The 24,726-nt window shown below is 52.5% G+C and overlaps 10 protein-coding genes across 10 annotated transcripts in view; 5 read left to right on the plus strand and 5 right to left on the minus strand.

The window, feature by feature from the left end:
• Positions 1-46: 46 nt before the first annotated feature.
• Positions 47-984, plus strand: M437DRAFT_45475 (uncharacterized protein; the record flags this gene model as incomplete). Its single annotated transcript, XM_041021088.1, has 2 exons — positions 47-451; positions 511-984. 2 exons carry the CDS (start codon positions 47-49, stop codon positions 982-984), a joined length of 879 nt encoding a protein of 292 aa, XP_040881180.1.
• A 422-nt stretch (positions 985-1,406) lies between these two features.
• M437DRAFT_83093 (uncharacterized protein) lies at positions 1,407-2,979 on the minus strand (the record flags this gene model as incomplete). Its single annotated transcript, XM_041027872.1, has 7 exons — positions 1,407-1,901; positions 1,953-2,049; positions 2,104-2,192; positions 2,370-2,530; positions 2,599-2,604; positions 2,675-2,803; positions 2,928-2,979. 7 exons carry the CDS (start codon positions 2,977-2,979, stop codon positions 1,407-1,409), a joined length of 1,029 nt encoding a protein of 342 aa, XP_040881181.1.
• Positions 2,980-3,373: 394 nt separating this feature from the next.
• M437DRAFT_44864 (uncharacterized protein) lies at positions 3,374-5,387 on the plus strand (the record flags this gene model as incomplete). The annotated part of the gene is made up of 3 exons (XM_041020982.1): positions 3,374-5,181; positions 5,237-5,303; positions 5,355-5,387. The coding sequence occupies 3 exons, from the start codon at positions 3,374-3,376 to the stop codon at positions 5,385-5,387; spliced, it is 1,908 nt and encodes a 635-aa protein (XP_040881182.1).
• An 866-nt stretch (positions 5,388-6,253) lies between these two features.
• Positions 6,254-7,325, minus strand: M437DRAFT_64707 (Aldo/keto reductase; the record flags this gene model as incomplete). The annotated part of the gene is made up of 3 exons (XM_041024463.1): positions 6,254-6,272; positions 6,325-7,219; positions 7,277-7,325. The coding sequence occupies 3 exons, from the start codon at positions 7,323-7,325 to the stop codon at positions 6,254-6,256; spliced, it is 963 nt and encodes a 320-aa protein (XP_040881183.1).
• Positions 7,326-8,123: 798 nt separating this feature from the next.
• On the plus strand, positions 8,124-9,605 carry M437DRAFT_45084 (HAD-superfamily hydrolase; the record flags this gene model as incomplete). The annotated part of the gene is made up of 1 exon (XM_041021020.1): positions 8,124-9,605. The coding sequence occupies one exon, from the start codon at positions 8,124-8,126 to the stop codon at positions 9,603-9,605; it is 1,482 nt and encodes a 493-aa protein (XP_040881184.1).
• Positions 9,606-11,662: 2,057 nt separating this feature from the next.
• Positions 11,663-12,916, minus strand: M437DRAFT_74005 (uncharacterized protein; the record flags this gene model as incomplete). The annotated part of the gene is made up of 1 exon (XM_041026156.1): positions 11,663-12,916. One exon carries the CDS (start codon positions 12,914-12,916, stop codon positions 11,663-11,665), a length of 1,254 nt encoding a protein of 417 aa, XP_040881185.1.
• Positions 12,917-13,632: 716 nt separating this feature from the next.
• Positions 13,633-16,584, plus strand: M437DRAFT_64710 (uncharacterized protein; the record flags this gene model as incomplete). Its single annotated transcript, XM_041024464.1, has 1 exon — positions 13,633-16,584. One exon carries the CDS (start codon positions 13,633-13,635, stop codon positions 16,582-16,584), a length of 2,952 nt encoding a protein of 983 aa, XP_040881186.1.
• A 461-nt stretch (positions 16,585-17,045) lies between these two features.
• On the plus strand, positions 17,046-18,095 carry M437DRAFT_45478 (uncharacterized protein; the record flags this gene model as incomplete). Its single annotated transcript, XM_041021089.1, has 1 exon — positions 17,046-18,095. The coding sequence occupies one exon, from the start codon at positions 17,046-17,048 to the stop codon at positions 18,093-18,095; it is 1,050 nt and encodes a 349-aa protein (XP_040881187.1).
• Positions 18,096-18,237: 142 nt separating this feature from the next.
• On the minus strand, positions 18,238-19,800 carry M437DRAFT_64712 (Galactokinase; the record flags this gene model as incomplete). Its single annotated transcript, XM_041024465.1, has 1 exon — positions 18,238-19,800. One exon carries the CDS (start codon positions 19,798-19,800, stop codon positions 18,238-18,240), a length of 1,563 nt encoding a protein of 520 aa, XP_040881188.1.
• A 1,595-nt stretch (positions 19,801-21,395) lies between these two features.
• Positions 21,396-24,726, minus strand: part of M437DRAFT_45286 (uncharacterized protein) — a gene marked incomplete at both ends in the record, with an annotated part of 31,684 nt that continues 28,353 nt past the window's right edge. The window contains one exon of the mRNA XM_041021063.1: positions 21,396-21,751. Within this exon, the coding sequence (XP_040881189.1) occupies positions 21,396-21,751 (356 nt within the window). The remainder of the gene's footprint in view (positions 21,752-24,726) is intronic.

The raw sequence follows: 24,726 nt of genomic DNA on the forward strand, positions 1-24,726 counted from the left end.
GACCACAAAAACATAGCTAGGTTATTCAGACACCACACCATCGACCATGTCTCTGACCATGCGACCTACCCTTCTACCGCAATGCACATCATGCCTACGACGCATCAGCAGCCTGGGCCTACAAGAATGGCGTAGCGGACACCAAGTTCGCGGCAAGAAAAAGATGGCACACGCTCCTACCACCGTCACAGTTCGACTCACCAAGGATGTGCCGACTTTTGGTCGCAAGGGCACCTACGTTCCCATTTCCATTGGCCGTATGCGCAACGAATTCTTCCCGACAAGGACAGCCGAATATGTGACACCTGCGCAATTGAAGGAGATGAAGGCAAAGAACATCACGGCCGAACGAGACTTCCAATTCGGCGTGCCCGATCCGGCTGCGGTCAAGGCCATTGAGCAGCAATCGCAGCGCTCAGCCACACGCACTGTTGAAGTTGAAAAGTTAGCGGTAAGTCTTGCTAGTACATCAAATGATCTCGAGCGTTGTACTGACGAAGCCCGCAACAGCCCAAGCGCTCAATCGAACTTCTTTCCATGCTTCTTCCTCCAGTCATGGACTTCCGACGCAGGCCTCAGGAACCTGTTGCTCCTGTCCCCGAAACACCAGCCGCCCCTGTCAAGAAGGAACGAGGCTTCTCTAGCGCCGCTGCAGACCTCCTCGCAGCACAAGCTGCTCCCACTACATCTTCTTCCAGCTCTGCAACACCAATCTTCGGTACTGTCTCCAATGCCGACGTGGTCAGCAGAATCACCCATCTTCTTTCCGAGAACCAAGAAGCCTCGCGAATCGTCCTGAGTGCAGAAGATGTTAAGTTTGTCAACCTCTCAACGCAAACAACTGCCGAGGCCGACAAGATCAGACACCTGGGAGAATACAAGGTCGAGGTTAGAGTAAAAGGAGGAGAAACACCCGTCGAGAGACTCGTCCGCGTAGTACCCATCGAGACTGAGAGTGCCACTCTTCAGTCCAGCAGCTCTTAAGCCTCTGGAACGTGCGACATGTTCATAAATTCAAGGTTCTGGTTCATCGAAGACGATCTTGAGACTCGCAATTGTATGAATATACAGGTAGCGCAATTGTTCATTTCTGAAACTTAAATTCCTACTAATGCACTAAGTACTGTTACATACTGGCAGCAATAAACATCCGCCGAAACCAGCCTGCTTCAAGCAGCTTTATTCAATTGTCTGCTTCGACCTAAGCTGCATCTAAGAGCTTACCAACCAATCCACAATGCGTGCCGCCCTTGTTCTTATGATGCTTGGTGTTGGACTTGTTGATTTGTGGCGGTGATCGGTTGATCAAATCGATGTAGATCTTGTGCATGAGTGAGTAATAGCTTCTCCAAGAACGAAAGTACGAAACAATCGTTTTCGTTATAAAGATAAGGAGAAGAGGGTAATCACCAGTAAGGTCTACGGTCATAACCAGCGTCGTAGCCACGCTCGCGTCTCGGGGGAGGGCTGGGAGGACGGCCGTAGGGCTCTCTAGGCTCCCTGGGCTCTCTTGGCTCTCTGCCATGGCCGTTGGCGTAAGGGTCGGCCTCGTAACGGCGTGCCGGAGGAGGTGCACCATAGCCATCATCAGCAGGATAGGCGCGGCTTCTGGGCGGTGGGTAGTCGTCAACTGGAGGGCCGCGAGCGCGGGGTGGGGGAGAGCGAGCGTAGGGATCCCTACGGTCGTCATAGTAGCGAGGTGGAGGACTTCTACGGCGGTAGCCGTCGTCACGACGAGGACTGTAACCACCAGCGCCACGGGGAGGACCTCTACGGTCGTAGTAGTCATCCATTGGAGGTGCGCCGTAGCCACCGCCGCCACGACGGTGGGGAGGCGAGCGTGAGCGGTAACGGTGGTCGCGAGGAGGCGGGGGTGGCATACGAGGAATCTCGGACTGAGTCTGCATGGCGGTGTGAGAGGATCATCGACCAGTCGCAATATAAGGACTTACATCAGAAATGCAGCGGACAGTGGCTCCCTTGAACTCCTGTCCGTCTAGTTTCTCCACGGCAGAGACCAAGTCGGCAGCGGTCTCGTATTCGACAAAACTAGTTCATGCGATCAGGACGAGGCTCGATGTTGGCCATAGCAAGGATACTCACCCTTTTCCGTTACCGCTGCCATCGCGGTCACGTCCAACTTCAGAGTAGACAACGTCAAGGCCAGGCTGGCGAGCAAAGTCCTTGAGATCCTATAAGGGCCAATGTGAGTCCAGATCCAAGGGCTGAGTGAGAACGTCCAAAGCAAGAAGCAAGATGATCCAACACCAGTAAAATCAAGGCGCGACGCGGGCGACGCAAGACAAAAGACAAAAGGAAGAAGAAACGGCCGGGCAAAAGAAATTGTGCATCGAAGGGAGATTGCTAACCTGCCAGCTGGTTTCGAAAGGAAGGCCAGAGATGGACATGCGGTGGACAGTACGGCGCGGACGAGGAGGGGCGCGCTGCTCAGAGTGACCGTACTCGCGAGGACGAGTAGATCCACGAGCGAACTGAACGACGAGGCGCTCGCCCATAAAGTCGGAACCGTCTACGGGGGAGTTAGTATGAGGACAGGCGAGTGGGGTTGGAGATGTCGCCGAAGCTGGTTGGACGTACGGAAGGCTACCCAGAGGGCGAGTTAGCGGAGACAAAGCAGGAGTGAGCGGATGCGTACAAGAGACGAGAGACTCACCAGGAACGACGTCGCGGGCGTCCATGGCGTCCTTGTACTCGAGGAAGCCGAAGCCGTTCATGAGCTTGATCTCGGTGATCTCACCAGTTCCATGGCTGGCAAAGTGGTTCTCGACATCGGCCTTGGTGGCTAGAGCACGAATCCGATTAGCGGGGTGCCATCATCCAGGGCGGGCTTGCGCAGAGGGTTCAGAGGAGTCCAGGCGGTTTCCAGATCCTCAATGCTCAGGCCAGCTACACGAGCAGAAGCGTACCATTGCGCGGGAGATTTCCCAGATAGAGTCGGGTCGAAGACACGTCGCCCATGATGACTAAGATGAATTAAGAAAGACGATGGAACCAGATCCGTAACAAGGGAGCCGGGTGATGGCGCTGACTTGTTGAGCAAGATACAGGACCTTGGACGAAGCGTTTGAAGGCAGCGACGCTGCGTCGACGACGTTCACGAGGGACAGACTCAGAGAGTGCTTGGCGCAAGTGCGGGTGGCGGCGTTGGCGTCCCCAGCCAATCACATGCGCCGAGGTCATCAGCGACGGCTTTTTGGGTGCGTGCTCATCGTCGACGGGAAGTTGTAGACCGAGAGCATCAAATCCACTCAGCCGAGGCTCTCCTCAAGACCGCTGCACCCGACGACAAGGCTCACTTTATAACGCCTGCCTCTCTGCACCCCTGGTGCACTCGCCCTTCGCGTCGCCAACCATGCCGTCTGTCAGCAATCTCCCCTCCGCCACCACTCTTGGCCGAGCATTGGTCCAGGATGCTCGTCTGTTCCGACCCTCGACCCTGCGTCCCATAACTGCCACTTCCTTCGCCCCTCTGCGAAACAACTCAATAGCCTCTCGTCGTCCCGCTGTCTTCCGTGCAGGACAGCGTCGTCCTTTCTCGCTCACATCACGTACACGTCTTGCCACGCCAGATGACTCATTTAACCCTGCCGACATCGAGAGAGAAAGTGACCAGGTCGATGTTTGCATTGTTGGAGGTGGCCCTGCTGGCCTCAGCGCTGCCATTCGCCTGAAGCAACTCGCCAATGAAGCTGGCAACGAAGATTTCCGTGTCTTGCTGCTGGAAAAGGCTGGCGAACTGGGTGATCATATTGTCTCTGGAAATGTCGTCGAACCCTCGGCCCTGGACGAGCTGCTTCCTGACTGGAACTCTCCGGACAACCCCAACCGCTACGAGCACATCACACCCGCTACCAAAGACCGCATGCGTTTCCTCACAAAGTCGTACTCAATACCTATCCCTGCCCCACCTCAAATGAACAACCATGGCAACTACATCATTTCTCTGAACCAGTTCACCAAATGGCTAGGAGAAAGAGCAGAAGAGATTGGTGTCGAAATCTACCCTGGTTTCGCTGCCTCTGAGGTGCTTTACAACTCCGACGGTTCAGTAAAAGGTGTCGCCACAAACGACTTGGGCGTTGGTCGCAACGGCAAGCCTAAGGATTCTTTTGAGCGTGGCATGGAGTTCCACGCTCGAGTGACCCTGCTTGGCGAGGGCTGCCATGGAAGCTTGACCAAACAAGTCACAAAGAAATTTGATCTGAGGAGGGACAGCCAACCTCAGACATACGGTCTTGGTATCAAGGAAGTCTGGGAGATCGATCCTGAAAGGTTCGAAAAGGGTTTGGTCGTCCACTCCATGGGCTACCCGCTACCTGCTGATACATATGGTGGTGGCTGGATGTACCACTTCGGCGAAAATCTAGTCAGTATCGGCCTGGTTGTTGGCCTCGACTACCCTAACCCCTGGTTGGCACCCTACGGCGAGTTCCAGAAGATGAAGCATCACCCTATGTACAGTAAATATCTGGAAGGCGGCAAGTGCATCTCCTACGGTGCTCGCACACTTAATGAGGGTGGCTTCCAGTCCATTCCGAAGTGCGCATTCCCGGGTGGAGCTCTGATTGGTGACACTGCTGGTTTCCTTAACGTACCCAAGATCAAGGGCACTCACACCGCCATGCGTTCAGGCATGCTTGCTGCAGAGGCTGCCTTCTCTGCTCTGCGTGAATCAGACGATTCGAGTCCTGTATTCTTGTACGATTATGAAGACAAGCTACGCTCTTCGACCATTTGGAAAGAGTTGAAGGAGGTTCGCAACATGCGACCTTCTTTCCACTCACCGCTGAAGCTCTATGGAGGTATCATGTATTCCGGTCTCGAAGCATATCTCTTCAAGGGTAGAGTGCCATGGACCATCAAGCATGCTGGTACCGACCATGGAGCTACTAAGCTAGCTGCGGACTGCCCAAAGATTGAATACCCCAAGCCAGATGGCAAGATCAGCTTCGACATCTTGACCAGTGTCAGCAGGACCGGCACAAACCACGAAGAGGACCAACCATGTCACTTGCACGTGGAAGACTGGGATAAGCACGCTGAGCTTGAATATCCCAAGTACCAAGGTGTTGAAAACAGATTCTGTCCTGCCGGTGTGTATGAATACATTGAGGATGACAGCAAGCCGCTCGGTGTGAGATTCCAGATCAACTCCCAGAAGTAAGTTCAATCTTGATCAATGCTCCAACTAGAGTCCTGCTAATTCAGTACTTAGCTGTGTGCACTGCAAGACCTGTGATATCAAGGTTCCGGACCAGGATATCACCTGGAGAACTCCTCAGGTAAGTCTCATTGTGCAGGGTACTAGTCCATTTGCTAATTTGATTGAACAGGGTGGCGAAGGTCCCAAATACGTTATGACTTGATCGAGTGCATACACATCTACTTCAGCTTCTTGTACACAATTACATCCTCTTGTATTTCTACAGCATGTGTCGAATCTCACCCAGCCTTGAGCTTAGTCTTACAACTGGATGCTTTGCCAGCGAGCCCGGCTACTTGAAACAAATCAACAGATCTGCAACCTCGGGAAATTCAACATGCGCTTGACCTCGAGTATCGCGACAATGATGTCTTGAGATGATTGCTTTTATTCTTTTAAACTCTGCGCTTTCGTAATAGATGAGCTCGTCCGGGATCCTACGGGACACGACGAACATTGATCCCAGAGCAGCTTGGCGTCGATCTTACACGTCCAAATTTGAACATCCCCAGACTAGTGCACAGAGCTCCCCCAAAGTGTTATTCCCGACCATCGATACATTTGCGATTTGGCTCGCTCACACGCAGAAAGAATCGCGTGTACTCTACAGAGCGTCGTCTTCATCTCTCATTAACATTCGAGCCAACAGCCACTTGTCGAAATAGATGGACCTACGCTGAAACTACTGTTTGGCAACTTTGTCAGCTTGGGTACTTGAAGACTTCGTGCGGAGAAAGCTCAAAAACAAAAGTCATCCCAGCATCCTTGTGGAGAAGATGATTGGTTTCACATAAACGACACAGCTCCAAGGAAAAGAAAACGTGCAATCATATCGGTATCAACAATAAGTAACTCTTTCGTGGGAACGTCTCTCCATCTCGCCGGTCTCTGGTAGGACCAGCTACCTATTGCCACAAGCCAAACAAACTTTTTGTGTGTTCGCCGATGCGCCTTTGCCTTCCGTCACCAGGACGTGAAAATTCAAATCGTATTCGATCGACTACTGGTCGTCGGGCTGGTTCGACTCGTTTATGAGGACTCCTGAGGCCTGCGGTGCATGTTAGTTTGGAGTCGTCCGAAGGTGAATTAATGCAACTTACCAGACATCGTAACCGAAAGTATCCTTCATGTTGACGAAACGAGTGTGGCGACCCTCGGCAACTTTGTTGACGGCCTCGAAGTCGGCGTCGGTAAGCTCGATGCTCTTGAAGTTGCTGTCGATTCTTGAGGGAGTGGAGCTCTTGGGAAGCACGACATAGCCTCTCCTGAGACCCCATGCAATGAGGACCTGAGCAAGAGTGTTGCCGCCCTTCTCGGCGATCTCGTTCAGAACGGGGTTGGTGTTGACCTTCTCACCAGTGGTAGGAACCTGGTTTTGCGAACCGAGAGGCGAGTAGGCGGCGGGCATGATATCCTGCGAGAAGCAGTAGTCGACCAACTCGGTGTTGGGCAAGAAGGGGTGAATCTCAATCTGGTTGACAGCAGGCTTGACCTTGGCGAAAGTCATGAGCTGCTTGATACCGTCGATGGTCCAGTTGGAGACACCAATGGCCTTGGCCTTGCCAGATGAGTAAATCTCCTCCATTGCTCTCCAGGTGGGCTCGGGGTTCTTGGTCAACTCCTCCTTGATAACGTATTGACCCTTCTCGTTCAACTTGGGCATGTTCTTGTCATCCTTCTCAGCGGCAATGGGCCAGTGGACAAGGAACAAGTCAATGTAGTCCAGGCCGAGGTTGTCGAGCGAGTTCTGGAAAGACCACTTGACCTCCTCGGGCTCGTGAAGGTGGTTCCACACCTTTGTGCAAACGAAGATGTCCTCACGCTTCACGCTTGAGTTCTCCTTGAGGAAGTCGCGAACAGCGGCACCAACCTCGTCCTCGTTCTGGTAGAACCAGGCGCAGTCAAGGTGTCTGTAGCCAGTCTTCAGTGCGTGCAGAGCAGCCTTGTAGGACTCGCCCTTAGAGCCCTCGTTGGCGAAGGTACCGAAGCCGACGGCTATAGCTCGTGGTTAGAAATTGAAGCTTGGTTCGCAAGAATTCGAGCAGAACTTACCAGGGATCTTGACGCCGTTGTTCAGAGTGCGAGTGATTCCGGCAGACATGATGATGTTTGAATTGGTGAATATTACTTTAGGTATGAGATTTGACAAGATGTAAGATATGCAAAAGATGAAAAAAGATCTCACTCAAACTCCGGCCATGAGGTATTATTTACTGGCCATGTGTCCCACCGATGTCCTGCCACGACCTCGCTCCGAGCAAAGACAAGAACAACGTCATACAACAAATTTCCAAAGCGGTCAGGGGACTCCAAACAGTTGTTGGGGAGCTCAGTATCCACCACGGTGCTCACCGTGCACCAATTTCTGGAAATATGCAAGGGCGCTGACGTCGACGCCGAGCCAGTCTCGGATGGTCAACAAAACCCTAAACCTTAAACCGCCTCACAACAACCGTTTCGGCATCAACGCCTTCAAGCCAAAGGGCGCTTTTGCCTCAGAAAGAGGCGTTTTCGGCTGCAGCAGGAGTTTTGTTGCCTCGTGGCTCGGCACAAGGGTCCTCTTGTAGCTTGTTCCAACCTTCGTCATTGCTGAATGGTTCCGAGTCGAAAAATTTCGAAACATTTTTGTTGACACCGGCGATGATGCCACTGGTGGATACCCCCTTGTCAGAGCATTCTCGTTGCTGTACGGGCTCTGATTCAGCGTTAATTTGGCCCCGATCCACGAATATACATAAGCAAACCCAACGACCCCCCCAGTGACGCAGAATATACGATCACTCCTCCCTCCTCTTGCTAACTTAGCATAACTATCCATCCTCCTCTTGTCTCTCTTCCCTCTCCTCTACAACTTTTGAATCCTCTCTGCCTCTTCATACCATCTCATACATCCTACATCATGCCTGCTTTCGAAGACTCCGATCTTAACGTTGAGGCTCAGCCTGCCCAGCAGCAAAGAACAAACAGTCAGGCAGTCGGTTCCAGCTATGGCGGCAGCTTGCCAGTTCCCGGTATGGAGCCTGGCACCGACAGATCAGTCGAGGTTCCTGCCACCCGTAGCAGCATTGCAGACCCTTCTCCTTTCATGCACCAGCTCTCCCTCTCTCCTTCAATGAAGGACCGCAGAGGATCTCGCAACTCCTTCGGTGCATCTCTCCCTATTCCTCGCTCGAAGAGACAGTCCCGTCTCTCATCGGTCCACTACCCTGATGCCAAGTCTGGTCGTCCTGGCATGCCCCCAATCCAGCCTACTCGCGAGATTCTGGCATCCCAAATTCAGGACCTCTCCAGCGAGAAGGTCAAGGCTGCCAAGAACATGGCTTTCGCTTTCGACATTGACGGTGTCCTCGTTCACGGTGACCGCCTGATCCCTGAGGGCAAGCGTGCTCTTGAAATCCTTAACGGTGACAACGAGCTCGGCATCAAGATTCCTCACATCTTCCTTACCAACGGTTCCGGTAAGCGTGAGATCCCTCGTTGCGAGCAGCTTTCCAAGATTCTCGGCAACCCCGTTGCTGTCGACCAGTTCATCCAGTCTCACACTCCCATGAGAGCTCTTTCCGAGTACTACAACACTGTCCTCGTTGTCGGTGGTGAGGGCTACAAGTGCCGTGAGGTCGCTGAGGAGTATGGCTTCAAGGACATCGTTGTCCCCAACGACATCATCGCCTGGGACCCTACCATTGCTCCTTTCCGTGTCTTCACCGATGAGGAGCGTGCTACCTCCCGCCCTCGCGACTTCTCCAAGATTAACATCGACGCCATCATGGTCTTCTCCGACTCTCGCGACTACGCTACCGACATGCAGATCATTGTCGACCTGTTGAAGTCTGAGAACGGTCGCTTCGGTACCGTCGCCAAGGACCCCGTCAGCCAGCGTATTCCCATCTACTTCTCTCAGGGTGATCTCTTGTGCCCTAGCGAGCACCCCTACCCTCGTATGTCCCAGGGTGCCTTCCGTATCGGTCTTGAGGCCATGTACAAGGCCCTCACTGGCGTCGACCTCGAGCGTGTTGTCTACGGTAAGCCCGAGTTGGCTACCTACAAGTACGCCGACGAGGTCATGACCAGCTGGATGGAGCAGATCCACGGCGAGGAGAAGCTCCCCGAGAACATCTACATGGTTGGTGACAACCCCGCCTCCGATATCATTGGTGGTAACATGTACGGCTGGAACACTTGCCTTGTCCGCACTGGTGTCTTCCAGGGTGGTGACAACGACGAGAACAACCCTGCCAGCTTCGGTGTCTTCGTCAACGTCCTCGAGGCTGTCAAGACTGCCATGCGCAAGGAGCTTGGCCAGGACTTCAAGTTCGAGTGGAGCTCTGACAACGTCAACCCCGTCCTCTCCGGCAGCCAGGACCACTCCGCCATCGAGTAAGATGTTTGAAAAGCATACTGGTGTTTTCTCGTTTCTCGTTTGATATCATATCCACCCAGGAGGTGTTGATTTTGGCTTTTGGAGTTTCTCTATTTTCTTCCTTTTCATACAGCAGGAGCATGAATGGCGCTGAACTATAGACGGTGGGATACCAGCACTAAGCTAGAGCTTGTCAAGATATATTTATGAATGCTATGAGATTTTATCATCTACATCGTCTCGGCCTCTATTTAACATTGTGACATAGTTTTGGGGTACTCGAGTAAACGTATTCAGCTATCGACATGTGGAACCCAGCTTGAATAGGCGAGTCGAATATCGGCCTGCAGGATGTGCAGGTTCAGGCTTCACCGCAAAAGATTCCCAGGTTTCTTGCTTCGACTGAGCTAGCCATCGGCCAATCATGCGATACTACAAACTAGACCACCTGACATGAAAGTTGGTAAGTTTACGAGGTTGAGCTTCCGTCTACAAGGAGCAGCCGGATCATCCACACTGACGTAGCATTGCCAGACGACCAGCCCTCAACATCCTTGGTTATCTCTGCGGTCGATCGAACACGACGGCTTCCTACGGGATAACGTTTTCTATAGGCTGAAGAAGGCTCTCGAGCTGCCACGTTGTCCTGCTTGCACCCAACAATTCACCAGACACTTGCAAAGCAGAAGTAACGCCGAGCCGGGCGAGCGTACAAAGAGTGGATATGATGATATGGCAGCGAGCCAGCGACCGATCAAAGACGTGCGTGCACTCCTTCTGCTACACCGGACTGTTGGCAACTGAAAGCTTGATAGGAAACAGCAGACTCCCTTCCACCCGGTATGCTCCGATGCATCTCCGAGGTCAACTGCTTGTAGTATGACCACGAGTTGTGGGTACAATGGTGATATTGTTTCAAAAGCTATACTCAGGAGATCAGTGTTCGCAAGCATGTGAGTTCATTATTGTCATGTCCCGGGACAATCCCCCCTGCAGATAGGGAGTGTCTTGTCAGTGAATCTACAGGAGTTTTTTATTTCCTCTAGACTTTCATGGTCGGTCAACAGTGAACATCACATAGAATTCATCAAAAGACCTGGCTCGCCCCTGAATTTACTATGTCCATGACAGTGATCAAGAAGACGTCGTTCAACTATCCATGGATTCATCGAACCTAATGATACGTCCTTTCCATTGCTGTCTGCACGCACAAGAGACAGATAGATGTAGAGACAGGGTCATGGTCGCAACGGTTTCCACTCGAGTTGTACTCGCTCTTGTTGTGCCTCTATCATCCAGGATGACAACTTTGTTTGATTTTACTCTTGCGCCGCCAGCGATGATGGTGACAGGAACGTGGGAAGATGAATTTGTGATCAGCGCTTCGAATCTCTGGAGTGTTGTCATTCAGCTTGCATCGTGACTTTGAAGTAAGATGTGCCCAAATCAATCTTTCAAAATTATACAAGTCTTCGACGCCGGAAGTTCATTAAAATGATGTATAGTGAAGAACTAAACTATCTTGAAATTGTGTTTTCTAAGACCATATACAGAAGTTCGATAGCTGATCGTTCTATTTGACGAATCGTGTCAACTCTCGACTGAACTCTGAGACCCCTTGACCCTAGTGGCATGAGGCGAGGTTCTATAACAAAAGCAGGTATTTAACAATCCGAGCTCTCCGATATCAAACTCTACACGAATGATCCAGCTTTCTTCGCGCACCAGGCCCAGTAGGGTCGTGGTTCTTGACTGTTCGCAACCCAAGTGGGGTGTGGCCGGCATCAGAAAGTTTGCCGTGACGACTGGAGGCAGGGAGTGCGTTTTCGGATCCGGAACTAGGACCTTGGCACGGTTGTGCATCGTCCTGGACTAGTGTTGTGGTGCTTGTATGCTATCATAGGAACGTCCATGAAGGGTAGAGACGAATTGCATCGGTGCCGGACGAGAAGTGGCCTTAAGAGTATGTCTCCACGGCTTGCCAAGTGAGACCTACCTGGATCGGCTTCATGCGGTCTGTGGAATTCGTATCACCAGTAATTGTTGACTGTGCCTGACAAATCGTGGCTGCTAGGACCTCAGCCAAACTCAGGGACTTTCCAATCAGGCAAGCTCGAGAGCGGAGAGGCACTTCCTGCTGCCTCTTGGGCCTGAGGAGATGCCGAAGCAGCAGAAGACATCCTGCGAGGTGGTGCAAATTCATCCGGGAATTTCTGCTGCATGAACTCCATCACCCACAAAGCGTCGTCAAAGCGTTCCTGCTTTTGCAAGAGCTTGACAATATCGAAGAAGAAAGCGAAGACAGTAGATCTCTGAGATGCAGTAGTCGGGTTCAAGAATGGATGAGATGTAAGGGGCCTGAGCTCTCGTATGAAGTCCAAAGCTGGGTCCGCTGAGGGTGCGGTGGGATGATGTAGAGTAAGATTGGCAATCCTGTAAATGGCCCTGTCTGGGTGCTTCTTGGTCCAACGAGGAACAGCATCGATGAACTTATCATACAGAGCGACGTTGGAGTCAGAGAAATGTCCGAGTTTGACCAATGCTCCAGTCAATTGTACACCCGCATGGGTGATGGAAGCATGGGATGTCTGAGAAGTATCCAAGGCTCTGAAGAAAGCAGAGAGGGCAGATTCAAGAGACTTGTCAGGGCCAGAGAGATGAGTCTTGACTATGGAGCTGAGCAACAAGCCCTTGCGCATACTTGCTTCTTTGGCAGTAAGGTTGGGCGAAGTTGCAACAGGTGTGTCGATCAACTCCCACAAAGCAGACTCTTTGCCCTCGTGAATGAGGAAAAAGGCGAGATGGCTACAGAAGCGAGCATCTAGAGCGAAGGAAAGAGAGCGGGTGTGAGCACTAGTCCAGAGCCATCTCAAAGCACGGGATCCCGCAGCATAGCGAGCAATCTGGTCCTTTACTTCTGCAGAAGGTAGTGAGGAGAGAGAAGTGCGGAAAGCTTCAAGGCACAATCTCGCAGAAGGCAGGTTGGCACGTCCAGCGGCGACTTGGTCTTCGAAAAGGGCAACTGGGTGCTTTGACTTGGCCTTGAGTTGTTGGTGGACAGGCTTGGTGAGAAGGGGATTCGTCAAAATGGAAGCCAAATGGCGGTCGGTAGCTGTGGTGGATGATAGAGGGTGCTGAGTTGAGGCCGAGGCCGAGGCCGAGGTAGCAGAAGCGGCGGCGTCATGGCTGTGGTGGTGATGATCCAGATGGCTGCGGAAGGACGAAGTGAGGGCGTTTAGCAGACGCTGAGATTCGCGTTCGGACAATGGTAGCTGGGGGTGGATGCGCGATGTCAGGCTCTTGAAGGCCTGCTGTACTGACGAGGCCTTCATGTTGTGGTGCGTAGGTAATGGATGTCCTCGCGAAGGCGTTCAAGAGGAGGCTACGCAACCGCCTGCCTCATGACCGAATACAGAAAGCGCGCCAAGGCGTGCTGCCCGCGCGCTTCGTTTGTCACATGTTGCTTTGACTTACAGCATTGAAAACTCACACACGTCGATAGTAAATAGCTTCTCGCTCAATTCCTCTTTCTAGATTCTGGTCTTGTATGCAGATATATCGTCTTGTACATTGCAAAGGAACGGATCTGCAGCCATGTGTATAGACAGTCTGAGAAGGAAGTGGGATGTCAGCCATGCTACAGTATATAGGAAGTTGCATACAGCGCCAATATCAACACAACCACTTCCAGTATGACCATGTCTGCTGGTCTGAATGCTCGTTGTCATCTAATGCTAGTGGTCGATGGTATATCCATGTCGACTGGTCCCAATTGGCGATTGAATGGCATGCACGTGACTGAGCGGCGGCGGCGCACAGACGAACGAATGACGGAGCTTCACTCTGCTCCCAGTCTGAAGGCTGCACATCGACACAACCAAGAGAGCGACCCTCTCACCACGATAAAGTCTGTCACGAACAACCTCCCTCCCAATCTCCATTCTGCTGCTTGTCCCTGCCAATCGCCGCAGTCTCTTTCCCGAAATCCCTCCGTCTCGTTCCACTTACCCTTTCCTGCCTGTCCGCACAGGACAGTCGCTCCCATACCATGTCGGAATTCGACTCCAGACCCGTCGCATCACGGGGCAGAAGCTCTACCAGAGGTGGTCGTGCCTCGCATCCTAGAGGCGCTCCTCGTCAATCTCAAAACTCTTCCAACGCAAACTCATCGTCGGTGCAGTTCGACGATGCCTTTGACGAACAGGGCGAGTTGGGCAATATGAAGAAAACTTACTCGACTCAATTGAGCTTTATGCGCGACATGTTCCCAGACTGGACCGACGACGATCTAGTCTTTGCCATTGCAGAGGCCGATGGCGACGTTCAGATTGTCATTGATAGAATTACTCAAGGTCCGTCGCTGCTCTCACACAAGTCTTCGCACACCCTGCTAACCACCCGCTACCCCACAGGCAACGTTTCGCAATTCGCCCAGGTCCCCAAGAAGGGCAAGGATAGAGCGCGCTCAAAGGCCAAGGAGACCTCAGCCGCCGCTGGCGCAGATCAGGCCACCACCCCGCTGCGTGGTGGCCGTGGAAGAGGTGGCTTTGAGAGCTCCAGAGGTGGCAGAGGTCGCGGCACCGACCGCGGTCGTGGAGGTTTCCGAGGTGTCCGTGGTGGACATGCCGCTGGCACCGACTCTTTCCCCAAAGACACGGCCGCTGTGTCGGTTCCTACCACAGAGTCTCCTGCTTGGGACAACGTCGCTGCCGAACCTGCCGCTCCGCTCGCTTGGGACACCCCGGCTACCACTGAATCAGGCGCATGGGGCAATGCCACCGCCGCCGACACAACCCCGACCGCTGCTCCTGAGGTCGCAAAGACCGCTGCGCTTCCTGAAAGCTCGGGCAAGAAGACATGGGCTAGTATGTTCGCCAAGCCTAAGCCTCCACCTGTACCTGTTGTTCCAAAGCAACCTACCCAAGCTGCAGCCCCTGCCGCCGTGGCCGAACCTACACCTGCTCCTGCAGAGTTGACAGAAAAGACCGAGTCTGCATCCACTATTCCCCAAAACACCGTTTCCGAACCCACACAGCAGCTCGAGCCCGAGGTCGCACCAGCAGCCGTCGAGGAACAACCCACAGAAATCGCCCAAACCGAGACAGCTATTGCTTCTGAGCCTTCGCCAGCAGCTGCTGAGCCCTCTGCTTCCGCCGAGGCCGATCTCTCATCCGCACACGCTCCTTTGACCGAGGACAACCTTGAGCACCTTCCTGACACTTCGATCAAGCCCGCGACCCAGACTGTCGCTAGCACTGTTGGCTCAATCGATCCTCGCGTGGCCACCCCTGCCACTTCTCAACAAGCCCCCATTGGCCGTCCCCCCATGGGTGGTTACGCAGCCAGCGCATACAGAGCTGCTGGCACACCTAACCGCAACTCAAGCTACCAGCGTAGAGTGCTCGAGCAGCAAGAGGCTGTTGTCATGCCCGGTCACAACGCAGTCGACAGAGCTGCAGTACAATTCGGTAGCATGGGCTTGAACGGTGAACCCGATAGCCTTGACGTGGATGAGGAGAGAGAAGAGCCCGAGACACGCACTCAGCCTCCTCAGCAATCCCCTCCTTCTCAACCCAGAGCTTCGCTGCCTCCTGCCCCCAGACAACCTGCTCTCTCTCAAGAATCTTCAATCCACGAGAACGTTCCTACTCCCAAGCAGGCTCCTGGACTTCCTCCTGTCCCTCAGCAGTCCTTCGGCGGTCATCAGGATGCTTCGCCTATTGGCTCCCTTCCTCAGGAATCTTCGCAGTCTCAGGGCTACGGACAGTACAGCCGCTACGGTCAGAGCGGTATGCAGCAACCTGATATGAGCGCTCAGTCCCAGAAGTCGTTCGATCCTTTCAGCCACCAAGCTCCTTCCACTGCCTACGACCACTACAGCCAGCACTCAGCTCAGCAGCACCAGCCATTCGGTGGTTTCTCATCTGCTCCTTCCGACTACTCTCAATACTACACCGCCGACCAGCAGAGAAACGCTTACCAGAGCTACTACGGCGGCTCATATGGTCAACAGGCCTCGCAATCCCAGGACAACACTGCCAACCAGCAGCGTTCAACTAGCGGTTTCGGATCTGGTCCCAGTGATTCGGCCTTCTCCGCTTCTACCCCCCAGCAGGTGAGTCACGCCCAATCCTTGTACTCTCAGGATAACGAATCTCACGTGCCTTCCCAGTCTCGCTATGGCGGCGAAGCTCCCGGATCAGGCCACAACACCCCTGCTCCTTCCAACAGCCAGGCTCCCTCTGCTGCTCCTAGTGCAGCAATGCATCAGCAGCCTCACTCTGGCTACAACCCTGCTTACCCCTACGGCCACCCCTACTACCAGAGCCCCTACCATGCGGCTTACCAGAACCAGTTCGGCTACCAGCAGCCTGCCTACGGCAGTCCTTTCGGAGGTAAGGGCGGCATGTACGGACAGCCTCATGGCTATGGCATGAACTCGGGCTCATCTTACGACCACTCAGCCTCACCCGCAAATGCTGGAGGTTTCGGCGCACAGCCTTCGATGCAGTCTCGTGACTCTGGCATCAGCAGCGGTCTGGGCGACTATGGTCGTTCTTCCGCCCAACCTTCGAACCTCAGCAGTGGATTCGGTGGCATGTCAGAGCCCTTCGGCCGTAGTCAGTCTGGTTACCAGGGCCAATCTCAAGGCTACAGTCAGCAGCAGAGCACTGGTCAGGCCGATGACTTGAAGCCTTTCGGAGAGTCTAAGACTAGCGGCCCATCCCCTGGCCTTGGTCAACCTGGCAGACCTAGCTCGGCTGCCAACAGCGTCGGTGGACAGACTCCTTCGACCACATTGCCCCCTCCTCAGAGCCACCAGGCCGGCTTTGGCGGATACCCTGGCTTTAACAGCCAATACGGACTCGGTGGTCTCGGCGGACAGAGCCACCAGCAACAGCAACAGCAGCAAGGCGGATACGGCGGATATGGTAGCGGATTTGGAAACTCATACTACGGAGCACGTGGTGGTTGGGGCGGAAACTACGGTGGTCACTAAACCAAGGCGTTTTTCATGAACGGCAGGTTCGCCGTTCTGGGAGGGGAACATTGTACTCTACGACAAGATTTTTCTTTCTGTTCTATGGCCTGTCCATCTCTCGTCCATCGCACTTAAGCGATTATGCGGCATTATCGGAAAAGAATTGAAATTTCTAGCACGATTGGCTTTGATGATCTACTTCATTCTACTCTACTCACCTCCTTGCACACATTAGTGACCTTTCTTTGCCGTGTTTTGTTTTACCAGATTAGTTGCTGGATGCTTTCAATAGATTCCTACATGTGTATTGCCTGTTTTTTGGTCAAACAGTGAGAGATCAAGAGACTGATATGACGACCAAAAGGGGCATTGCTGTTTGGTGGGGCTTTCCCGAAACTTAGTAAGCTGTCGCATGCGCATAGCCCTGGACATTTACCAAGCATACTGCAACTTCGATTAATTTGAGCCAGTATACTGCCATGGCTCGGACAGCATCAAAGAAGGCTAACAAGCCTCTACAAGATCCGCGACTACCACCACCGCCTTTCATGAAGGTGCCAACAGCTCTGGAACCCTTTGTCGAAAGCCTGAACAAAGCTCATGTCTACATCGTCCATGTCGACCGATTCCCTGCAGCATTCAAGAAGCGCATTTTCACCGTACCCGTCCTGCTGAATATTGTCATCGCCGCACTTTTGATATGGCGCATCTACGCCATTCTTCCGACCTACCTGGCAATCTTCACCTCAGTCATTGGCCTCGACTCACCCGCTACAATTGACACAACCACCAAGACCAAATCTCATCTGGCATGGGTCTTGACAAAGCGCGTGGCAATGTTCATGTTTGACTTTGTCCTTTGCCGCTTCATCGTCCCATGGCCTGTCACCTTCTTCCTTGAGGCACCCGCCAACCCGTGCTACTGGCGCATCAAGGTCGGCTTCCGCGACCAAGAAGTCGCTGTGCGCATCAGTCGTGACTGGGGTGCCGAGGAGCTTCTGGCAGGTGTCAAGACCGGTGGTGAGAGCCCTTTCTTCACGACTCGCATTCTACCGGCCATTGAACGCAACTACATGCGCCAAAAGACGGCCTACCTCATGATGGGCAAGGACTGGGATTTGGACTTTGGCGCCATGGTATATGCTCACCGCCTCATTGACGATAAGAAGAACAATCTCGAAGACTTTGAAAAGAGTGTACTTGCGTACAGTGAACACCATGGATGGCTTTACTGGCCGGTACACAAGATGGACGAGGAAAGCGAGGAAGAAGAGAACAGGAAGAAGATTGTTGCGCTCAAGGATAGTCTGACTGTCATGGGCAAGGAGAGTCTATTTTTCCGCTGGATTGAAATTGTGCAGTACGAGAGCAGTCGTCCTGGCGGTTTTACCCAAGAGCGTCAAGTTGAGACATTCAAGAAGGTGCAGCAGGAATTTGAAAAGCACGGCGTCGACTTTAGAGAGCTACTCGAAAAGGTTGGTGGCTTCGACGGTATGCCTGGTCTCCCTGGTTCACAGGTCCCATCATGAGATGAAAATTAGAACAGCATCAATCATGTTCACATGTAACCCTACGGAGCATCAAAATACGAAAAAGTTTCTATAATTTCTATACACAACGAAGCAAATCGCAGCAATGGTATCGAACTCGTGCTCATCATCACCCCAAAACCTAAAGACTCTCCCTGCCGGCAACTTGGAAGAGAGTGCTTCCACTACCGGGCTTGCTTACAACAATGGCATCCTGCAACTTTGCGGCATCCATGTCGGGGAATCGCTTCTTGTAATACTTTTCTTCCCATGCCTTCTTGACAGCCTCGACCTTGGCCTGAGGCACGAGATGCACACTGCAACCACCCCATCCAGCGCCGGTCAATCTGCTTCCATACGCGCCAGCTGAGCGAGCGAGCTTACATAGCTCGTCGAGCTCAGGGCATGAGCATTCGTAGATGTCGCGGCATGATTCTTGTGTGTCGTTCAACAGGTTTCCGAGGCTCTTAAGGAGCTCTTCGCTCTCCTTTTCGTCAGATGGAGTAGGCGATTGAAGCAAGTCCATGAATTGCAGAACACGCACAGCCTCGCCAAAGACGTGCATAGCTCTTTGTCTAAGCTTGAAGGTGTCGGCACGCACGGGGAACTTGGTCATGTATCTCTTCTCCAACTCAGGTACAGAGGTGCCGATGAGCTCGGAGATCTGCTCGCGTGTGTATCCCTCTTCTTGTGGTAGGTAGTTGTCGACGATGTGAACAAGCTGATCAAGCTGAGATCTGAAGTCCTTGACATCGTCTCCAACAGCACCCTTCTTCTTGAAATAGCTGTCGTGGAAAGAGCGCAGACTGAAGCCTAGCGGAGACGAGTCATCGGGCAGATCCTTCAGACCACAGATGCTGGCCAACACACGAGCAGCTAGTGTGCACTCGACAACACGAAGGTTGTAGCAGACAGGAGCGGTGACGTGCTTGTCGGCTGCGACAAAGGATTGAGCAATGACGAAGGTCAAAGGAGTGTGTGTCTGAGGGAACTCGATGGTGCGAGCCGAGAGTTCTGGCTGGAAGCCAACATACAGAGCAGAACCTCTCTGTGAGAAGACTGAAGCAGCCTGGTCCATACCTCCGGAGTTGACACCGACAGCTCTTTCAGAAACAACAGCCAGCTCGACGAGCTCCTTCTTGTCGACCGTCTCTTGACCGTGGGCTCTCATGACTGCCAAAGCACTGGCACAGACAAAAGCAGCACTGCTGGACAGACCACCTCCTGCAGGAACAGTGCCATCGGCCAGAATATCCATGTTCAATTGGCCGATACCAGAAACGCCGTGCTTCTTGAGCAGCTCAGTGGCACCACGAAGGCCGGACTTGAAGTAGTTGGTCCACTCGTGCGACGTAGGGTCAATGTCAACTTCTCCATCTTGGGCAATGGTGAAGGAGCGGGTAGCGAACTTGTCCGATTGGACATTGGCAATGCGAACAGTAGGCGAGCCATTGGCGGGAGAGACAGCGACGGCGAGCAGGACATCGGCCGTCACGGCCATGGGAATGACCTCGTACAGCGAGTAATCGATGTGTTCACCGATCAAGTTGACGCGACCGGGACTGCGTGACACGAACTCAGCGGGGCGTCCATAGGCGTCCTTGAACGAGGACAACAAGTTGCTCCATCTCTTGCGCTGGCCCTCGAGGGCATCCTCGGGATAGATGTCGTTTAGCGACCGTGTGACGGGGACGTTGCCTGCCATTGCTGCTGGTGTGAGGAGAAAAGGAAAGGGTCAGGCGAGCAAGCAATAAATGTGGGCACCGGAGAATATATACCACTATTGCCCGTCCTAATTATCCACCCTGGGGTGTGGAGCTCACCTGCGGGGTCCTCGCCATCTTTTCTCGCTGCTCTTCACGTTCAACATGCTGTCTAACCTCCAGATGCAGCTAATATTATGATCACCATACAGAATACTACAGGTGTCTGATCTGTATCAATGTCCTGAATCATCCAGCTATATATCTATGCAAGACAATTCACTAGGTGCCGGGAGAATGCCTTCCCCATGTCTGTGCACGGCATCCCACCTTTCATCGAACTTCGTCATTTCCAATTTTCCACCATCTCATGTTTTTTTCCAAGAATCTTCGTGACATGACTTAGCCTCGATTCTTGAGCTAGACAGACTTCGAAAACAGCAGAACGACAGTCATGTCTTAGTCTCTGTTTGTAAAATGGAAAGCGCTGAAGGTGAACCCAAACAGATCAAGGTGACGATCTTGTCTATCGCTGCTGCTTTCTACCCAGCTCTCTGACCTGTGGACTTGGTGCTAGCGAGGGCCTCGCCAACATTCCAGCAGCCCCATCCAGGGCCTGAAAACTACTATCAAGTAGGTCGAGACCTCATCTAGCTCCCTGATCTTCTAGATTGCCTGATCAGCTTTCTCATTTTGCCTCTGCTCTAGTAGCAGAATCCGACTTGAACAGACAATGGTCGTCACGATGTTGTCAGGTACAATCTTTCTTGAGCTCATCATCATCATGAAGAGATTCATGTACGTCGAGCAAAGATCGTTCAGGATTCGCAAGAACGTTTTGACACTATCAGTCAAGACCTCGGTGATACAATTTGTCCAACCCAAACCAAGACGGGTATGCTGTGCAGCAGTAGTCAGTATCTGTCTCGTCACCACGAAGTCCAAACAAAAAATATTCGCTCTGCTTCCCTTCGTAGAATTCTATGTCCATGAATGTTGTTTTACATTCTCCTTTCGAATGTCCCTTGGACACTAAAACTAATATGCAAGAGTGACCAGCAGAAAGAAGCTATTCACTGCTTTCATCGGATAAGCCTGGAAGAAAGTGTTGAACATATACACCTAGTGAAAGTGATTATCTATGGCTCCCATTGAATGCGGTCTGACAAAATGAGTTATAGAAAGTCACAGAATTTTCAGTATCTAGGATATGGCCAGAGAGAATGACATTATACGTGCTCTCAGCGGAGGGGTTGGAACAGAAAGGAGCTATCAAAAGTCAGAGAGCAGTCAAATGAGCCAAATCACAATCGGGGTTAGAAGTCAGGGGTCAAATTTTCATGTAGAAAAATGTTTTTATTGTTATCTATGTTAAGCAATCCCAATGCCATCCCAAAAATGCACTATTAGTTGTTGCGGCTGTATTATCCAACGATGGACCCGCAGTGTATGTAACCCAAGAACGCCAAAAGAAACCTGTTCGAAATCGATGTTCTATGCAGTGCGGTATTGTCTAGTGTAGGCATAGTGTATGGAAAGTGTATGAAAAGTGTAGGAGAGATGTAGCTTGTAGCTGGAGAGGGTTTTAAGAGGTACTTTAGCGACCCCAGACCTTGTTGTCTCTAGTGATGAGAGCATAGATGTTGAGAAGGCCGTGGAAGTAGCTGAAGCAGATCATACCGGGAATGAACTTGATGTCCTGAGGGAATTCGCAGAAGTGAGGGATAATCTTGACAATCTTGGTGAAGAAAATCCAGGCGATGAGAGCGAGAACAGCAGAGTTGCGAGTGTAGGTGTCATAATCAGCCATACCACGGTAGAGAAGAGTGAGAAGAGAGCCGTCAATCAGGAAGGCAGGAGTTTGGAACTGGCCGATGTAGATTGCGTAGAGACTCCACATGTGAGTGTCATACCAGTAAGTTGTAGTCTGCATGACACGAAAATTTCCACGACCTAAGGTGAAGGTTCGTGTTGTATATGTTAGTAAATAGTTGGTGTTGGATCGCCGTGCTACATCCAAAGAGATCATCTCGTCAACACCACCTCGCTGTCGCTTCTAACAACCATCTCGCTGACTTGACCTCACTGTCCGTTCGTCAAAGACCGGGGCGCGTATAGCCAATCTTTCTTTTTGGGTGAGCTGCGGCGGTGGAAGGACACCAGGTGGCAATGATCGTTGGTAATTATAAGAAGCATCTGATGGTTTTGCAATCTTCCGGCCTCGGTACACAACAAAGTTGTCTATCGAGAGCAACTTCTCAGCTTTCCATGACTCGAGCAGCCAATCCAGATTGATGACTGTAAGTACATTGTCGTTATCGTTGCCAGGCTCTATATCCTCAGTCCAGACATTGGAGTTGCGTAAGTCAAGTTTTGCTCGTTTGACGGTGCGGACCTTGGTCAAGATGAATCTCGCTCCATGAATTTCTGGCTCAAGTTGTCCAGCAGAGTTGAGGAATTGGCAGCGGAAGTTGATGCTTTCTTCCTGTGTAAAGTGGGAAGGCATAAGAAACATTGATGGGTAAACTCCAAGATCAGGTCGTAGTGCACGAGAAGCCCTTGTCCTTGGTGTAATAACCTCTGGAGAACCAATCTCCGTTGAGGTAAGTGTGGTAAGTGTGGTAGGCGTGGTAGGCGTGGTAGGCGTGGATGGTGGAGATGGTGTATGCTCGTCGCTGTCGTATTCAACACCACGTTCATTTGCGAAAGCTTTGCCCTCCTTCTCACGGCGTCTTGCTTCGAGGCCGCTTTCGTATCGACAGACGACAGCATCTCTTTCCTCTAAAAGGCGATAGTATGCATCTCGAAGTGTTGCACCCCAGTTCTCAGGCCATATTGGGCATTGTGATCGCTGCATGTGATAGTATAGCTCCTCGCGCAGGGTTGGCCGATGTAGTGGAGGCATGCTGGATGGATGTCCAGTGATGAGGAAGCAGATATGGGAAGTGAAATATGACAATGGTTCAGGCAGCCTCCGCGATTGTGTCTTGTCCATGTGGAATTTAGCAAGAGTACGTTTTTGAGATAAGGTAAGACCACATCCGACACTTGGTTTGGACCACAATCTTGACACAAGCACAGAACAACAATGCACTTTGATCAGGTCCATTCCTAGCACAGACGGCCCATCCTGCTGCCTGGGGTGTGTAAGTAACGCACATCTCGAGGCACATTCATTGCCTAGCCCACGTCAACATGAAACGGGACTTGAGCTACAACGGAGATGCGAGACAAGCAGTCAGTGATATCCAGCTGATTACTCGCTGGGTTCAAAGTATGCTTCCGTCCGTCCTAGTGTTTGTCAATACCGGGCGACCTGAGCGCGATTTCCCTTTGTGCAAAGTGATAGAGGTGTTTCTCACATGTTTGCATGAACGATGCTATTCGAAAAAAAAAAAAAAAAAAAAGATAATCGAGCGCAAGACAGGACAGTTGATGCAACAAATAGGTCGATCAAGACACGCGTCCTGATCCATTGAGAGAGTACATCAAGAATTCGGACTAATTTGTGCGTGGTCACAAGCTGAGACAGGATCTTTGGGCGCACGTCTCAGGATGTCCCGCCACACGTGTCGCCAGTTATATGACCTCGCGGCGAGACACAATCCCAACGAGTATCACCAATGATGGGATCTTGAGACCTCCAGTTTTGTCGCGAGACACGTGCCGGACCAAACCACAATCTCGTAGAAAATACATTAGATCACAAAGCACGCTGCCTCGCCGCCGACGAGCTTTTGTTTTTTTGTTTTTTTGTGGTGAGCGCTGCCAGACACCATACCGCAAGACCGCCATGTCGATGAACATCTCTTGGGTCGCGACCTACGACGCGATGTCGCGCATAAACACTGGACGAGGTGCAGCGGCAGCCAGCGACATTGCCCTGCTCTTGGAAGGAATGAGGAGCCCAGGCCTCCGTGTCCTGGTATACCCAAGCCCGCCCACGGCAATCTGCGCCGGAGCTAATAATCCATCTCCAGATGCAAGACGTTTGCCCAGAGCTAAGACCCGAAGACTTCCCGATAGGGCATATCCATCCGGATGGTGACATACAGAGGTTGAGGGACACGCTCTGGTCCAAACGGTACACGCGACCACTGCGGCTGGGTATCCGAGCGATCGAACCGACTGTGGTGTGGGGCCGTGCGCAGATGACATGGCATGATTGTGTCACTCGCTTCGGTGCAGCGGTCCAGATAGACGCAGCTCGCTGTAACGACGTCTGCGGTGCCCTCGCCAGGCTGGACAGTGAGTGTGATCCTGGACGACGCTCGGCGACCACACTGACAATCGCGTCCTCGCAGGATTTGTTGATCCGAGGACAGGACTGGTACACAGATGTGCCGTGCCCGCACCATCCCGCAATCGCGTCACTTCTCCAGAGTGGAAACACATCTACCGGACAGAGTTCGCGCTGCTGCTCGCTGCACTGCTCAGAAAGGTGATCCTGTGCTACGGAGAAGAAGTCGGCGCGTTGAAGCCAGTGCTTGAGGATGTCAAAGAAGCCATCGCTTCGTTCATATGTGAGTTTCAGTCGACGTAGACCGGGCTTCGGCGTTGACGAAAACAGCCTCGATCCCAGGGTACGGAGACCCTCGCGATTCGATTCGAGCACCGTTGCCGCGCATGGACTCGGACGCGGCGCCGGAAACAGACGAAGTGCAGCCTCGCGAGACGCCCTCAGAATCGGCTCGCTACAGACCGTTCCACAATCGAGCTCAGATCTTACAGCCGGGTCTCAGGTTCCCCGATCTGGACGCTATTTTACGTGCGCCTCGAAGCACAGACAAGGCTCGTCAGCTCATGCCGATAGAGGCTCAAATCGTCGCACGCATGAATGAGTACATGCTGCTCGAGGGACGTATCGGTGAGTGCCACCCCTTCCGTGCGGACTTTTCCAACGCGATGTTGACACGGACAAACAGGGA

The sequence above is a fragment of the Aureobasidium melanogenum genome, assembly GCF_000721775.1.
Source record: "Aureobasidium melanogenum CBS 110374 unplaced genomic scaffold scaffold_6, whole genome shotgun sequence".
In the NCBI taxonomy this organism is placed as follows: Eukaryota; Fungi; Ascomycota; class Dothideomycetes; order Dothideales; family Saccotheciaceae; genus Aureobasidium; species Aureobasidium melanogenum.